This window comes from Eublepharis macularius, chromosome 4 (genome assembly GCF_028583425.1).
Source record: "Eublepharis macularius isolate TG4126 chromosome 4, MPM_Emac_v1.0, whole genome shotgun sequence".
Taxonomy (NCBI): domain Eukaryota; kingdom Metazoa; phylum Chordata; class Lepidosauria; order Squamata; family Eublepharidae; genus Eublepharis; species Eublepharis macularius.
Genome location: NC_072793.1, coordinates 88,101,826 through 88,119,611, shown reverse-complemented (window position 1 = coordinate 88,119,611; position 17,786 = coordinate 88,101,826). Strand labels below are relative to the sequence as shown.

Here is a 17,786-nt window from a genome sequence, read left to right as displayed (position 1 = left end):
GAAGTCAAAGTTATGCCCCCTTTTTTGCTTTCTTAAAGGCAGAATAGTGCTATATCGAACTTTCATTGAACTTAAAGTAGTTCAGACCTCCACCCATCACTCATGTGATAGGCTGCCTCTTTGCTCGCCATTTTTCTTCTCAATTGTTTTGCGCAATAACGCCCTACCAAAATATTTTTTTTAAAGTGAAAAAATATCAGATAAGTGAATGATTGATCAAGCAACCAAATAATTGGAAAATATTTTATGCGTCCATAAGAGAATCAGTCTCAAAGAGACACTGATTCTCTTTCAAAAATCCAATCAGTTGGTTTGCAGCTCAGAGATGGGGGTAGAGGGGAATCCAAGCTTCAGTTTCCTGCTGGGAGTGGGACTGGCTTCTCTCTCCCTCTCTCTCTCAAAACACCTTGGCTTTTTTCCTTGTCTCTTGTTACGTTGTTCCCCACCCCACCCCACCCCCCACCCCACCCCAAGTTCTCAGAGGATTTTTGAAAGAGAGAAAGAGAGAGAGTGTGTGTGAAACTCCCCCCTCCCTCCCCAGCTGAGAATCATGTTGAGCTGATGGCTTTTTTAAACTACAATTCCTAGGGATCATTGCAGGATTTGACACTTGCCCATCTGTCTTATGTGTTTTGACCCTGAGAGTCAGTGACAGTGGGAGTGGCTAAATAACCGTTTGTGGTGGTACTTGGGAAAAAGTGGTTTAATGCGTTCTCATGCATGGGGGAAATAGCAGTAAATTCCCATCGCAACATGGAAAAAACGGAACAAGAGCTTTAGCAGTTAAAGCAGTAGAATAGTGGGATATTAATGGAATGTGCATGGCATGATTGTGAAACAGTGTGGACAAATGCAAATAAAACGGCAGAATTGCGCTAACTTGATGCTAAAATAAGGCAATGTGGAAACGGCCTAGATAATTGTTTGGCCATCTATGGAACAGTGGATATATTCTTATTTTACAGGTGGAGAATTTTATTTGTGCAATATCCGTGCTCAGAGTTTCAAACTATGTCCTAGGTTCAAGTGCAAATGGTCTTACTACATCACAAGAGTTGCCACTTTCTGTGTTACATTGAATGGTACTTCATTTCTGCCACATGGTGCATAACCCCACACAATGCATAGTGGTCAAAGCATCTACATGTCTTTTTAGCTACAGATAATAATGCTCAACATAAAACATAACAAAACCCATTTGGGAAGCACTGAACCCCACCCCCCAATGCTTTTTCTTTTGGATTAAGTGAAATACCTTTTGACATTATAATCAGTCCTATGCAGTTTAACTCACTGATTTCAATGGACTTAAACTGGGCATAGTATATTGTTTTAAAACAAGGTTTTTAGTCACTCAAAATGTGTATGCAAGATAATCAATGATAGATAACGATAAATTCATATCTATGCTGCAGGCATATTTTCAATAATTATATTTATTGTTTAGAAGTAACTAAAACTTTCCACTTTTAATAGGGCAGCCACTTCTGGATTGGGAAATTTCTGGAGATTTGGGGGCAGTGCCTGGGGTTGGCATAGTTTGAGGAGAAGAAGGTGTTCAGCAGTGACATGATGGCACTTTAGGGCTTCTGTATGGTAGACTGTATGGTATGTCAAATAGTCTACCCTCCATAGTTGACCACTAAAAGTGTCTCTCCAACCACAAAGTGTCTTATAGTAACCAAAGGGTACTCTATCAAACGTTCTAGTGCATACATCAATTACTACCACTTACAAAATCAAATATTTTTCCACATTATTAAATACATACAAAATACATATAGTCAACCATATACAAGTCGATAGTAACCTACTTGTAGAAAGCACACTCCAATCGATTTCTTTCAATTACTCATGCATATTATCACATATAGTCCATCAATAGTCCTTTGAATTGAAAGATGTTCCAACCTTGTCAATAAATAAATGTCCACAAAAGTGGGAGATAAGCACTCCTCCAAGTGGGGATGAAGTAACAGGCATGCTGTTGTATTGCAATAGTACACATTTCCTCAAGCTCACCTCTCCTGAGGTTTCGAGTGGATTTCTTCTCCAAATTAGTCAACCCGTTACAGGCTGGACTCCTTCCCCCCAAATGACAAGGAGGTAGCTTCTCCCAGTTCGCCTGACAAAACACTAGCAAATTTTGTTTTGCGTGGAAAAGCTTTCTCAGGGGCTTCGCTGCTATACAAATAAACACACAAACTTTAACAGGTGTACCCAAATGCACAAATATCAAGGTTATGTACTCACTCTCATGTACTCACCATTGAAAATAATCTCTAAGACATCAAGTTGGTCTGAAACCAGTATGACGGTAGCAATCTCCGTAATTACCATTAATACTTCCTGATTTTATACTAATGCGTATGTATCATCACCGCAATTGCCTGCTACATTCTTAAAGGAAACATGACAAACCCCATTCGCCATTCAGACCCATAGGTCCCCTGCTCTTCAAGTAAAATATCCAGAACATTTCTCTTTGGAGTAACTGATTGGCCATGAACATGCCCTCCTTATTTCTGACCACCTCCAAAACTGAAAATCTGATATCCTGTTCCCTGTGCTGTGCCTGTAGAAAATGTGCCGTTAAGGGTGCTTCCATGACACGTCTTCTTATTTTGGACTGGTGTTCTTGAATGCAGATTCTTAACGCGCGGGAAGTGCTACCTATATAACACTTTCTGCACGAGCATTCAATTATGTACACTACTCCTGCGGTGTTACAAGTTGAAAAATGCTTTAATTCTATCTCTCTATGCATGTGATGGATTGTCAATTTCCTACCTGGGTTCGCCAGTGGGCAAACACTGCAATGCCCGCAACTAAAGTGGCCAATAGGATTAATTCTCTGTTCTTCCTTACATTGCATGTCGGCTCGTATCAATATCTCTCTCAGATTTTTTGTTCTTTTATACCCTATTATAGGCATATCTAGGCAACCTGGGATATGCTGCACCAGGTGCCAATGGGCTCTTATGATCTCACTAATCTGAGGTGCCCATGGGGTGCATTTAATAGCCCAGTGTAATCTGTGTTCTTCCTCTTTGTATTGTGCTTGTAATAGATCGCTCCTGTTTGTTTCCTTTGCCCTGGCGCATGCGGTTCTCAGGGTCGCAGTGAAATACCCCCTTCTCCTAAAATTCCTAATCATCCTGTCTCTTTCCTTGGTGTAAACCGTATCAACTGTGGAATTTCTTTTGACCCTAAGTAGTTGGCTGAAAGGTATATTTCTTTTCAGATGGGCTGGGTGGTATGAGGTGAAATGTAGGTATGAATTCCTATCCGTGTGTTTTTGGTATGGACGGACCATCAATCTGTTGTCTGTGTGTCTATATATAGTCACATCCAAAAAGTGGATCTCAGACTAATAAAAAGATCTGGTAAATTTAATGTTCGGGTCCAGGTTGTTAATCCAACCGGTAAATGCATCTAGATGTGTTGGATTAGAAAAAATTAAGAAAATGTCATCTATGAAGCAACGGTAGTAAAGGATCTCAGAGTGGTAAGGGTTGGTAGCTTTCACCAGAGAGTTCCGTTTTTGCCACTGTGAAGAGAAAATGATAACAAAGGTAAGGACCCATGGATCATGCCTTTCCCGGGGTGCAATCTCTCTGAAACTTGGGGGGTCTTTGGAGGACAGTGAGAACTATGTCCCCTGCAAATTTGGTGGGTATTGGACATTGGGAAGGTCAGTTTGTAACCCATCAAAGAAGCTGCCTTCCAATAGGCAGTTTCATTTTTGCCACTGCCACTTTTGCCAGAAAATAACAACAAAGGGAATGACCCATGGATCATGCCTTTCCTGGGGTGCAAACTCTCTGAAACTTGGGGGGTCTTTGGAGGACAGTGAGGACTATGTCCCTTGAAAATTTGGTGGGTATTGGACATTGGGAAGGTCAGTTTGTGGGGTGTTTAAAGGGCCCTGTCCCTTGCACGTTGCAGGAAAGGGCCCTTTAAACTATCAGCTGGCAGGGGGCAGGGGGGAATTCCCCCTGCCCCTGCCAGCTGATAGTTTAAAGGGCTCTTTAAGGGGCCACAAACAACGAACAATGAACATGTTTGTGAACAGGGTCATGTTCGTTACTGTTCATTGTTCGTTGTTCGTGGATGGCAACGAACAACAAACAGCTTGTTTGGGTTTTTTTTCCATTCGTGCCCATGTGTAGTTATGACCATGTGCAACATGTACCCCTCTTCACAATTTTATTTGTAGAAAACAAAAGCATATATACTTAGTTTCATAAAAAATTCTGAAGTACAGTTTTTTTATATGATGTTCTACATGATGCATCATTTGTTACTGAAGTAGTAAATTAAGTTTAGTGTTGATAAGGAAGTATCATATATTTCAATTTCAGTAAGATCACATGTATTTCAATTTCCTCTCAATTTTCCCCACAAAAATACCATTTCCTCTATGACTTCAAGCTTTCCAGAAATTTTACATCTCTATGTTGATTGCAGCATCTTGAATGGAACAGTTTTAGTAGGTGCATGCTATCTGTATATCCACTAAAATGGAATGTTTGAAGAAGCTCTAACTGTAAATAGAAGCAGTAGGAAGTAGATTTATGAGATGAATGTTCATGAAAATGCCTATAGTTTATGGAATTCAAAGTTTGCACCCACGGAATTCAAAGTTTGCATCCATCACTATGCACAATCTCATATTTGCTATTTGCTTTCTGCTATGAGCAATTTGAGTTCATTTAGGTCATGTTTGTATCAGAGCTGTCACAGTGGTAATTAGAGCACTAAAGAAGTTAGCATGGCAGAGATTTTTATATTCACACTCTACAAAGGCCATTTTAAATCTGTAGCTATAGCAAGGTGAAAGATCACTGGTGTTAATTCCTATTAGGAGAGTTTAGATAGCCAAGCACTACAATTGTCAGCATAGATGAATGGGTTGCCTTTTCATGTCCAATGATACATACATGTCATCTTGATTTCTAGCCCTTGATCCAAATGTTATTCCCACATCCCTAATAGCTTTATGGGAACAGAAGTACTGAAGAAGCAACCCCCATCACAATGCAACCAAGACTGGACAGGCCACATTTCCTCATATCTTTATGGCCTACATAAAACACAAGAGCCCCTTTCAGACTATTAGTCTGACACCCTACGGGTATAGTGGTGGTATCAAAAAATAATAATTACAGTGGTGCTAATTATTTGTGCAACCAACCTCTTTCTTTTCTCATTGGAGTAATTGCACTTGAGCTATTAATTCCTGTAACTTTAAAGTTAATTATTATCACCTACAAATTCACAAAATAGCTATTCTGGAAGGGTTTGCAGATCAAGAAAAAGACAATCACCAGTCATATTATATCCCGGCTAATGGCAGTATTGTTAATATACATGGGTCCTTCTGTCAACCTCCTAACAATTGGAGCTGGAAAGAAAAATCTGTAGGACTGATTACATGTGTGTTTCAGAAGCATCTGATTCGATTGCCTTCTATTGCCACTTACTGTTTTCTTTACCTAGGATTTAATCTTGGGTGAAGGAACTATAATGAATATACAGTTCTAATGGATTGGATCCCTTTCAGTGATGGGATCCAAGTCACCATGGTGTTTTTTAATATATTCTGATGGACTTCCAGCACTAAAATCAATAGTGACCTCAGAATGCAAAGTATCTTTTTGCATACTTGAGTTCATACTGCAGTTCTTCACTTCAGAGTGAATATATAGCAATTGCAACAAACATTTAAATATTTTATTTTTATTTTACTTAATTTATTCCCCTCTTTCTTCCCAATGGGGACTCAGAGCAGCTTACATCATTCTCCTTTCCTGCATTTTTTTTCTCACAACAACCCTGTGTAGTATGTTAGGCTGAGGGTTTGTGAATGGACCAAGGTCACCCAGTGAGCTTCCCTGGCAGAGTGGGGATTTGAATCTGGGTTGCCTCAGATTCTAAACCACTACACCATGCTGGTTCTCTAAAATGTAGAGATTAATTATAATTAACATTATAGTTCAACTTAATATAGTGTTTGTCTAACGTCATGGTCTGCTTCCTAAAAAATGAAACCAGTCTTATCTTCTTAACAATAATCATTTTATTAATATATTTTACAAGATTGCAGTTGAAATAATTTTAAATACAAATATTTTTTTATACAGAAAGTGTAATAAAGTTAAAATAGTTCCTTGTGTAATTTATAGCATTATTGCAATGCTTACAAAATTTTGCATAGACTGTGCAAGGATTGATGTTACTTGATATTTAAAAAAGCTTTATTTTTTTCTCACAGAATCACACACACATAAATTTTTTAAAGGCCACACAAAATGGGAACATCTAGATGAGAAAAAATAGTGATTTACAATGTGGAACTTTGTTTTGTCCTGTTTACATTATGAAGGCCTTGGTGGGTAATATAAGTTAGACAACATTTTTTCCATCACAGGTGGATAAGTACTGTGGCATATGGGCTGCATTTTCTTTTTTTACCATGGTTGTAGAAGGATTAGAATCTGACAGTTTGTCATTGCTTATACCAGCAGAGAATGTATTCTGATCTCAATGCTCTGTATGCACAGCACCGAAACAATACTCTGATTTGTCAAGCACCAGTATCTAGGCAAAGAAAGGTATTAAAATAATCTATGGGTGTGGTCAGGAAAGTGACTCCCATGTGACAATCTTAAGGAACCTTGTCTGGAAGCAAGTCCCACTTCTGTGTAATCATGATTCAGGGCTGGGTTCTGAACCCTACCAATCAATGTGATCTAGGAATACTGGATCCAGCTTCCACTTCAGGCTTTACAAAGGTTAATGCAAAGCAGAACATGCAAGTCCGAAGACAAAACCTCTGAGTGTTATATAGATGGGGACATACAACTCTGCTTATGAGGGGTTGGTTAGCAGCAATATGTTCAATCTGTACCTTTTCCCACTTCATGAATTAGCCACCAATTCCTAGTTAAACCCTTATTTTAGTCTACTTATGGGTAGTTTGGTAATATAAAACAAATATCAACTTGACCAGTGCTGAAGGCACAGCATGTCAGGAGAAAATCTGGTTGCATGGCTTCCTTTCGGCCAGTTCCCTCAGAGGCAATTAATGTTACTGACTCTGAGCTGGGAAATTCCTGGAGATTTGGAGGTAGAGCATGGAGAGAGAGCATGGAGAGAGGGAGCTCAGCAAGTATAATGCCATAGAGTCCACCCTCTTGAAGCTGCCATTTGCTCCAGGGAACCTGATCTCCGTTGTCTGGATATCAGGTATAATTCTAGGAGAATTTTAGGCCCTACCTGGAGGTTGGCAAACCTAGAATATTTATTTATTTTCGAATTTTATTCCACCCTCCCCACATTTCCAGCAGGCTCAGGGCAGATACAGAAGGAATACATAGTCTATTTACCTACTTTGGTCTGTACTGTGAAATATGATAAACAGACATTGATTAGGAAGAGCCACGTTGCAAGTTTTCAGTCCTTACCAAGGTTCTTCTTCAGGTTGCTGAGACTTTAAAATATATTGGCTTGGATCCAATGGAGCATTTCTGCCTTAAGACCATGACTTTGTCATCTGCTCCTCCCACTGCAGTCCAAAATACCCCTGGAATGTACATTGGGAATGGGAGGAGAGAGGCAAGAAAGTCATGCTGGTAGAAATCCTTCTGTCTGTGGAAATGCTCTGGAGAATCCAACTTCTTGGCTACCATCCAGCATAAAGGTTAAGGGCACTTTCACTCATTGATTTCTGCAGACTTAAATATGTTCAGCTCTGTGCATGACTGAGGCCATAACATTTGAACAACTCTAATTATGTATATACTCTCACAGGAACATGTGGAGCTGCCTTATACTGAATCAGACCATCATTCCATCAAGATCATCTACTTAACAGGCGGTGTCTTTCCCACTGAGAAGGTCTGGGAAGGTCTGGGAAGGTAAAGGTCCCACTTGATGACTGGGAGTGAACTTGGGATCTTCTGCTTGTCAAGCATATGCTCTGCTTTAAGCCCTGGCCTCTCATCTAGCCAGAACTATAAAAAGATTACTTCTTCTGTTGGCACTGGTAGCTCCTGGGAAGATTTAGGTAACAGAGGCCACCATTTACTGATTCTTTGTTTCAGTCTGTGGAAAGCACATGGTTACAACACACCTAAGCGAACTATGTAGGGAGCCAATGGAGACAATTCTTTCTGTTTTCAGTGGAAAATATTCTGAAACATATCCTTGGCTGATGTAAAAACAGTCCACAGACCTAGGCCAAAGTAAAGTGCATTCAGCATGGTTGCAGTGTGTTCTGAAACTGATACACTGTATAACATTGCATGGCTGTAGCTGGTCTGCAGAAGGAGAAATGTATACCTCCCAAAGATGGAATAAACTAAATATGCCAGGTTTTCACTCTCAAAACCCAAATTTTATCATCTGTCTAAATGTAGGTTACATTACAGCTTGAATAACTATCATGTGTAATAACTTGCTCTTGCATTGATACTGGTGCTTGGTGAAGAACACTGGACAATGATTGCCTATTAATGTTATTTGGCTGCATATGCATTTACTCTTGGACACCATTAATAGACTATCAAAACATCAAATTGTTATTTACTTCTAGAGCATCTAAAATGCAAAGGATGACTGTGATGAAGTGTGTATTCTCTCTTGTTTAAACAAAAAATCTAATTCCAATGTTAGCATAAGATCAAACTAATCTATGAGTGCAAAGCACTTCCCCAATTATATGTAGTGATAGTTAAACTGATCCAATCCTGCTTGAAAACTGGGAACTCCCCCAACTATTTGCAAAATGCTTTGTTTTGAAATACTAAAGTTGCTCAAAGGTGTAACAGAGGCTGCTTTGGTACAGGAGAAAACTTGGAATGGCCCATAGACATAAGATTGCTTTAGAAAATGGTAATGGATTTACTACGCAGCAACAGGCTTCAGACCATTTTATCTCTTATCAGTGATTCAGCCTTTAGAATGAGAAGAGAAAAAGAAACACATATATTGCACAGAATATATATAGAATACATTTTGGCAGTAACACAAACCTGATCTGACACAGACTACACAGTGAACTTAATCATACAGGAGATGTAAAAACAGTCCATTGTAAGAGAGTTTTTAAAAGTCTTTCAGGGAAAGAAAAAATATTTTAAAGGTGACACAGCTTTATCTTGAGTATTTGATAGCAGGGCACTACGCAAGTGTAACTTTTTTGCACAAATCTTTCCTCCTGTCACCTACATGGAAAAATTAACTTGAGCAAACAATGAGACAGAAAATGTTACTTTAAATTGCCCTTTTTTCAAAACTAAAAAATTTCACCAAATGATCAAACCTGCACTTCTCAAAGATTAAGATATATCTAATCTCTCTTTGGAACTGACAGCATACTGTTGCAGAGATAGTAGCCCTAGTAAGGAGAATCTGAGGTACATGATGACAAGAGGCAAAACTACAGCAAGAGGAGATATTTCCATCAAAAAGCAAGGTGGCTGAGCTTTCTTATCAGGATAGTAAGTCTACAATTCAATTCAATTTCTGAAAAACTTTACACCCTCATGATTTGAAGAGATTTCGCAAGGAATTTACAAAGAGAATCTCTTGGCCCTTTCCCAGGATGTACAAGCCTACTGCTTACATGGCCAACTCTCCCGACCTACAATGACAGCTTTTGTGCAAGCTGTCTACTCCTAGGATTAAAAAAACAAAACAGACTAAATATGAAGAAAACAATGAGACTTAAACTGGGTTTGCTTAAATGAAACTTGAATTACCTTTAAAGATGGTCCATTCTCTATCCTCACAACAAAGGTACAGGGAATTTTCTGAAAGCAGATTGAATTATTGCTATTTTCTCATCCGGTGTCTCTGACTTCAGACATATTATCACAATGAGGGTGCCCCCCCCCAGGAACTCATCTAACAATCAATTGATGAAGGAGGACATGGACTTACTGAGTTCTATTTAATGGAACTGAACTATGTTGGCAAGCATCAAAACTCTTCCGCATAATAGGGATGTGGCTCAAATTGGAACTGTAATCATATGAACATACACTGTAAATGAGCAAATACATCTTCTCCTGACATATTTTCATAGCCTTTGACCCTTTGGATACTTCTGTAGAATGGCAATGAGATAAATTAAAGATAAGCTTTTTTGTGAGGTCTGTTACAAAAAACCTCCCAGAGACAGTGAGGTTACTCTTCATAGAACAAACACTTCTGGAACACTTGAACAAACACTTGTTCCACTGTGTCTTTTTCAGAATTTGTGATATTCCCAGGTATCCTCTAGCCTTTCCCCTACAAAGAATCTGAGTATGTGTAAAAAGAAAAGCAGCTTTTTGAAGCCACATTACTTCCATGATCTAATAACAGAAGTCAGTGATTATATGGTTGGTTCAGTTTGGGTTAGAACACTAGAATTAAATTCATCACTGAGGGCCGCTTCTCACTTTACTTAGGAAAAAAAACCCTACAAACCAACCATGGCATACTAGCAAATCATGCCAGAACATACGGTAAAAACAATAATCTGCCTGTGACAAAAATGTCATTGGTTCTCTTCTTTCAGAGACATAGCCTTTCACACATATCAAAATGAAACCATGAATTTAGTCCTACATATCTTCTTTCAGTTTACAGCCCTTTACATTGCCTTTTATTCGTCTAAAAATAATTTCTGATGTTATTCATTTCTTTGTTAAAAGAAGTTGCAGGTTTTACCTCTGTGACTGAAAAATCATTGTGTACACTGAAACAAAAATGTTAAATTAACACAGTCATTTCTCCTATCACTATTCTTGATGGAGAATTTAAAACCACAAAAGGAAACTATTAACAAATCACATAGTTATGTGCACATGCGCTTGTATACAAACAATTTAAGTTACAAGTTCTACCATTTAAAGAGGGTAAGGATTACTGTGCTGTGATGTTGTAGATAACCTCACTTCCTGCTGATGCTGCAAATGTCTTGTAAGGCTGGGGCAGTTTTTGAGAGTAAAGGCAAGTTTACCACAATGAGTGCCAAATAGAAAACAAACAATATTTTACACTGGACCAATTTCTATTCATTAAAAAAAGGTGTGAACATCAGGCTGTGTCTGTTCTTGCAGATATGGACATCCTGCTATGTGATGAACCATCCTATAACATGTTATACCTATGTAATGATGTGGTATGAGAGAATCCAGGACTGATACTATGCAGACATCAGCACTATAATGGCATCCATATGCAATGCAAGTTGTGTGTTGGCTAGTGTTCAATATGGAATGGATTCAAGGGCTTGTCCTATCAAATAATATATAATAATAGCATTTGATTTATATACCACCCTTCAGGACAACAACACCCATTCAGAGTGTTTACAAAGTATGTTATTATTATCCCCACAACAAACACCCTGTGAGTTGGGTGGAGCTGAGAGAGCTCTGGAAGAGCTGTGACTGACCCAAGGTCACCCAGCTGGCTTCAAGTGCAGGAGTGGGGAATCAAACCTGGTTCTCCAGATTAGAGTTCCAGCACTCTTAACCACTGCACCAAACTGGCATTGTTAGCTTTCTGCCAGAATATGAGAGGACTAATTACCAACATTAGCAATTATTTATATTTCTCCTATGTGTGATTTGAGAGCTAAGTGAAAGTCAAATATGGAAAACTACAGAGAAAATAATGCATCTGAAGTCCACAGTCAACTGAGGTAGTCATCAAGTGATAAACTTGCTTTCACTTATGGCATTCCATTAAAAATTCTGTTTTTGGATAACCATTTGACACAACCAAATCACATCACTTGCACTGTATGTGCTGGCCCTGATTCTGTCTAAAGAAATTTACTGCAGCAAAGCTCAGGCACAGTCTCATCAACAGAAGCAGTCATGAGTGCAAATAAAAGACAAACAATACTTTACATTGGGCTATTCATGAAAATGTGTGAACTTCAGGATGTGGCTGTTCTTGCAGATTAAGAAATCCAAATTAATGCACATCAGATTTCAGCCTTAGAGGCATAAACGGTTTTCCAGACTGAACCCACTGTGTTCCTTACTTCCAAAGTCTATGGCGATAACAGTCAACTCCAAATGATATAAGGCAACAAATCCTGTACTTTCCTAAGTTCAATAAAACTAAGTCTAGATAATATTTAACACTTTTCTAGTAGTTACAAATTTTGTTTTTGTATGCTGACAACTTCGTCAGCAGTAACTTCTCATTAGAACTACTGACTTTTTAATTACACTGGTTGATAAATCAAACCAATCCTTAAAGAGGATACAGTTAATTTCCAATAAATTTAAATAACACTGGAACAAAGGCAACTGATAATAGTGACTTTCCATAATATATTCTAGGTGTAAAACAATTTCAGCATGTTCTGAAAGCCCTACAAGGTCAATTGGCACAGTAATTAGAAGTATTTATCCATAGCATTTCTTGCTTGTCAGTTATACTGACATTAACAGCATAAGTGTTTCAAAAAGATGCTATAATGCAAGAGGTGTAATATTGCAGCTGCTTGAAGTCAATGACAGTGTTTCATTGACTTGAATGGACAAGAACTGGCCCTACAACTTGATGGAGAAAATCCCTGGATTGTCTGTAACTGGCATTTAAGCCCTCAGGATATCTTGCACCAATTTTAGTGCAAGCAGCTTCAAAATTCGCCTTTGCTTCTACTTTGCAGCAAGAGAAGAAAAAACTATTATCTGAATCCCAGTATGGAATAACTGAGAAATGGATGCCATAAGAAACTGAATCAGGATAGGACACAAACAATATATGCTGTTCATTTTTTTGTGAAACTAAAGAAATATTTAAACCAAGACTACTGCAGAGCTTCCAGAGTTCCATGTTCAGTAAATGTAAAAACAGTATATTCCCATTTCACAAAACAAATATGTTCAAGATTTAAAGTAACCAGTCTGACACTTCTAGCAAGTGACAACATAAGAGCTGTCTTTTTAAGTAGTATTTTTCATGAAATTGTTTCTTACAGAAAGCTGCACAACACAGTTTAAGACTGGAAGTAACATGGAGAGAGCATGGACAGAAGCCAATATCATATCAGAATAACAAATAACTGCTTACTATAAATATCCAATTGCTAAAACTATTCATAAAATGTACAGATCTTAATTAGCAGAATATATTACAATATCTGTAAAGGTAACAAATGTGTTGTCATAGCCAGTATCCTCACATCTGCGCCCACTTTTCAATGGGAAAATACTTATAAAATCTGACATGCTGATATATGCAAATTAAAGAAGTAGGTATCTTTTAGAAAAGTTTAACAAATACTTACAAATAAGACCTGTGAGTTTTATAAACATTTTAATAGTGGATATTTGTAATAAAACAGTTGTTTGTTATCTTTGTTTAGTGAACCCTATCTCTTTAAAGATGGTACAGAATTTTTACCACTACCAATCTGTTAAGAATGCAGTATGAGGAAGAGTGAAAAACAATTATTTGCATGTGACCTTTCCAATATAATGCACATGAACAATTTTTCATAGGCTCTAAATATTCTTTAAGTAATGTTCCCCATGAAAATATGAACCGATGAAAGTGCCTTATGGGATGTCAAGTCCATACCATCATTAGATCACATCTATGGAACTCAGTACTGAAAGGAGTGGCTTTTCCCCACAAACTATTGCTTCTTCGACATGTGGGTATTCACACACAGAATAACATTCAGAGACCAACATAACCCTAGGTTTCCTACTCTGATGATTTAAGCAATCTATAATTTTCATTCTTGTGTTTTGTAAGGGGGAAGTGTGTGTGTGGGGAGAACAATGGGGTAAAGGGGTGTATTTGCAATATACACATTTTTACAGGTTAGAAAACATGCCTATGCAGGCTCTTACAAAAAATGCTTCTTTTAATGTTAAAAACAAAGGTGAGTCTGGCAAAGGAGAAAATGGGTACCAATCTCTTTAGTGAGAGAGGCAAGTGTGTTAAAAATTGGCAGCTGGATGCAAAAGTCTGTAAGGTTACCTCAAAACAGAAACTTAACAAGTTCACCATTCACCATCTAGATAAAGACAGAACTATTGTTAAAATAAGCTCTTCGTTTAAAAAAACCATGAGCACACTGTTCATCTCAATGAAACTTTTGTTTCATGGTCCTTTTTCATTATTACTACTAAAATTAATGGGGAAGAGAAGATCAGACAACTCTGTTGCATGGCAATATGTATATTTTTGCATTATTGAACTCAGTAATCATGTCAAACACCCTGGCAGGCATTTTTTAAGGGAATGGCCCTTATTTGGGATGAGAAAATACTGTTCGATATGAAATGGAAAAAGAAAACAAATACCATAGTACACAAACGCCTCTGAAGAATTAAAGCTGGACCCCCCAGGATGAACTCTGATGTTCCATACTTGGGTTCCTCCTATATTAAAACATGACAGAAATCTGCACTTGCTCCAGAAGTCCCATAGGCTATGTGAAGATCTAGTGATTCCACTTTATGTTGCTTAACAAGCTCCCATTAATCTCTTAAACATCTTTTAAACTCTATTATCCTCTCCAACCTTCCTGCCAATGTTTCAAAGAAACTAGTGTTAAGAATAAGATAAATATGATGTGCTTCTCCTTGCTGAGTGCATTGACTTAAGGCATAGGCACGTCTCCCTCTTTGAACAGAGATGGCATATAATCCTGTGTCCCAATACAATTGTTATCCTGGGTGACCCCTTTGCATTGAAGTGTCTGTTCAAGAAATGATAATGACAAGAGCCTTTCAGTTAGCAAGTCTGAACAATGTCACTAAATGTAATGAGGAGCTACTCGTTTTGCTGTCCATCAAGAGTGCACTTCACTGGTGTTTTCAAGCCTGCTTTATCATCAACTTGAATCACCTAACTATAATGTTTCTGGAAATGGCTTAATCCAAACACCATGGGAGTGCCTTCCAATTGACTTCAACAGGCTTGCTATCAAGTTCTTCATGCCCAAGTGTTTGTGCCCATAAAGAAATTCAAGAAAATGGCTTGAAAAAAGAATACATACCATTTTATCTCAGCATTTTGAGGATGCTGTGAGTGCACTAAATCTATTTTCATTTATCCATTGGATTGTAGGCATGTATAGAAATGTATGGGAATCATGTATGGAACCTGTTTCATAAATTGTGTTATTCTCATGATGTATCAGATCTTTGATGTTGTTAACAGTTTTTTAACTCTTGGAAGAAAATCAAAAGATTTCTAAAGCATCTCCAAGACTAACAAATTTATTGTGGCATAAGCTCTCATGCCAGAACAGACTGGTTAGTATTTAAGTATTTAACAGGACTCTCTGTTGATTTTGATTCTGATACTGTAAATGGCTACCTCTCTGGAATTCCTGTAAAGAACAGTTTATGCATCAATTTTCAATGAGTGGACTAATCAGTACAAACCATTGAAAAAATCTGCTTCATACTAAGCATCTCTGATATTTGCAGTATCTAAAATATGTGAAATTAACCTTCTGTTGCTCTTCATGTAAAAATCTAGATGGTCAACATATTTAATTTTTATTTTCAAATGTATATCCTGCCTCTTTAGCTCAAATGGGCCATTAAGACAGCTAAACTAAAGCTCTTTAAATTGATAATCTGTTCTATACCAATTTCCTTCTGACATGTTCTTCATTAATTGACACATCCTTATGCATTTTTAGAAACAGAAAACTACCTGTAATGTTAACAGCAAAGGGTGAACCAAACACTTGTTGGCTGTGAACATCCAAAGTTTGGAATGTACATCAGATACCTTGCCTTTCAATGAAGAACATGGTCTTCTGCAGACTGACATTAGATTGTTCCTCTTTTAGAATATAGTCGAATATTAATTCTACTTTATTCTATTTGCACAGACTGCATGGGGTCTCCTCTTATCTACAGTTATTATACTGAGGACAGCACGACTTGCATAGTCAACATAAGAGATTAAATGTTATGTCAGTTAAGATTCTTTCTCACTGCATTATTATTTTTTATGGGTGCAATTTCTCTTCCTCTTGCTGAAATGAGAGATCAATTTCCTTTCCCTCCAGACACATCTTGGAGATGCATCATGCGCTATTTGTAACCTTAGGGTCAAGTAGCACTGTAGTGAGTCTACTGGACCCCAATCTTGCTTTTAACCTAACACGGGTGTACACAACAGAGACAGGGACCCTAAAGTAAATTTCAGCAAAGCATATATAACCCTGATGCTTGTAGGATACTAATCCTCAGATCTTTATCCACTTGGTCCTGGCCTATTTTAGAACTTTTGGAAGATTTTTTAGTTGGACTTTGTAACTCATCAAGAAACAATTCACAGCTGTCAGTCATCTTTCATTGACATAACACAATCTTGATGTCAGTGAAAGGCCATATATAATAAGACACCTCTTAGAATCAGACACAGGGTTATGAATATTATTTCACAGTTTTGCTCTTGGGACACATGCTTTGGAGAATCTTAAGCATTTTAAAAAGACAAATTTATCTTCTAATGTGATGGATCTTCATGATACAATAATAATCAGAGATGCTTGTCTCATCATCATGCTGTCATTAATCAGTTGGTTGAGAAAATGGTAAATAACAAGTGAGTCTCATTTGTATAAACTACAACTTTAGTTCTCAATATGCAAAATGAGCCATCCTTAGTAGGAAGAGGCAGCAGCTAAGCAAACTAGTATTTTGCCATTTGAATATTTCTCAGACAATAAGCTAGGTGATGGGGTGCCACTGAATTAACTGACAAGGCTAATCATCTACAGGGCAACTCATTTTCATTGGCTTTTTGTTTCTCAACAGTTCCACCCACTTGATTACTGTCCATGTACCCAAATATCTTCCTTGCCTTTGATTTCTCTATCATCTCTATGACAATGAAGGTTAAAAGTTGAGCTGCCTTGTATAATACACCGTTATATGTGAAGATAGTATACGTGTCTAGTTTGCTGAGCATACACATTTGGAAGGCAAAATTGTCAGAGAGTTGTTGATGCATGTACATGTGGGAAAATGTGCATGCGTACAATCTTGTCCTATTACTTGGTTTCTCCCTATGTCTGTAAGTACAATGTAATATGTGAGGTGGCTTTTAGCTAAATTCAGAGAGGCTCTAAAGCATTGACTTTACTTTTGGAGGCTTGCTATGACATAGTTTGAGAATTCCTGGAAAGATCTAGATCCAATTTGAACATGGTTTATAAAAAGTGGTATATGAGAACAATGAATGTTACACAAAGAGGGTCACCCTGGGACTTCTTGTACTGAAACTTCATTTTACACAAAGGATATATATATATATATTTATATCTGTATATATCTATATATATATTTATATATTCACACACGCGCGCACACACAAAAACAGTCTTTGATAGGCTTTCTGTGTTCTAGTAAAAATAGTTGGCAGCTCGTCTTATCTTGAAGGCCAGAAAAGGCCGTTGTGCTGCCGGCTATGCCTGATGCAAACAGTCTTTCTCAAAGGCAAACACTTGAGTTTATCTGGCAGGTGGAACTAGATCCTGCCTGAGACAGGAATAACCTCCCATTGGGACATACACACAGCTCGTAGATTTTTTGCCTGGATCCAGTAGGGGAATAGGATCCCTGAGGCAGTCTAGGTAGTTTGATATTTGCAGCATCCAACATTATCTGAAGGAAGAAGAGAAAAATAGATTAGTAGTAATATTCATTTGCTGTTTCAATGGAAACATACACAAGTGTACCATACCAAGAATATGTTTATGGCTTTTTTTAACATAGAAAAACAATCAA

The 17,786-nt window shown here is 37.8% G+C and overlaps 1 protein-coding gene across 2 annotated transcripts in view; it reads right to left on the bottom strand.

Moving 5' to 3' along the window:
• Positions 1-12,834: 12,834 nt before the first annotated feature.
• SGCD (sarcoglycan delta) overlaps positions 12,835-17,786 on the bottom strand; it is a 367,194-nt gene continuing 362,242 nt past the window's right edge. For both annotated transcript variants that reach the window (XM_054975881.1, XM_054975882.1), the window contains exon 8: positions 12,835-17,663. In XM_054975881.1, coding sequence (XP_054831856.1) covers positions 17,490-17,663 — 174 coding nt within the window. In that variant the 3' untranslated portion in view covers positions 12,835-17,489. The remainder of the gene's footprint in view (positions 17,664-17,786) is intronic.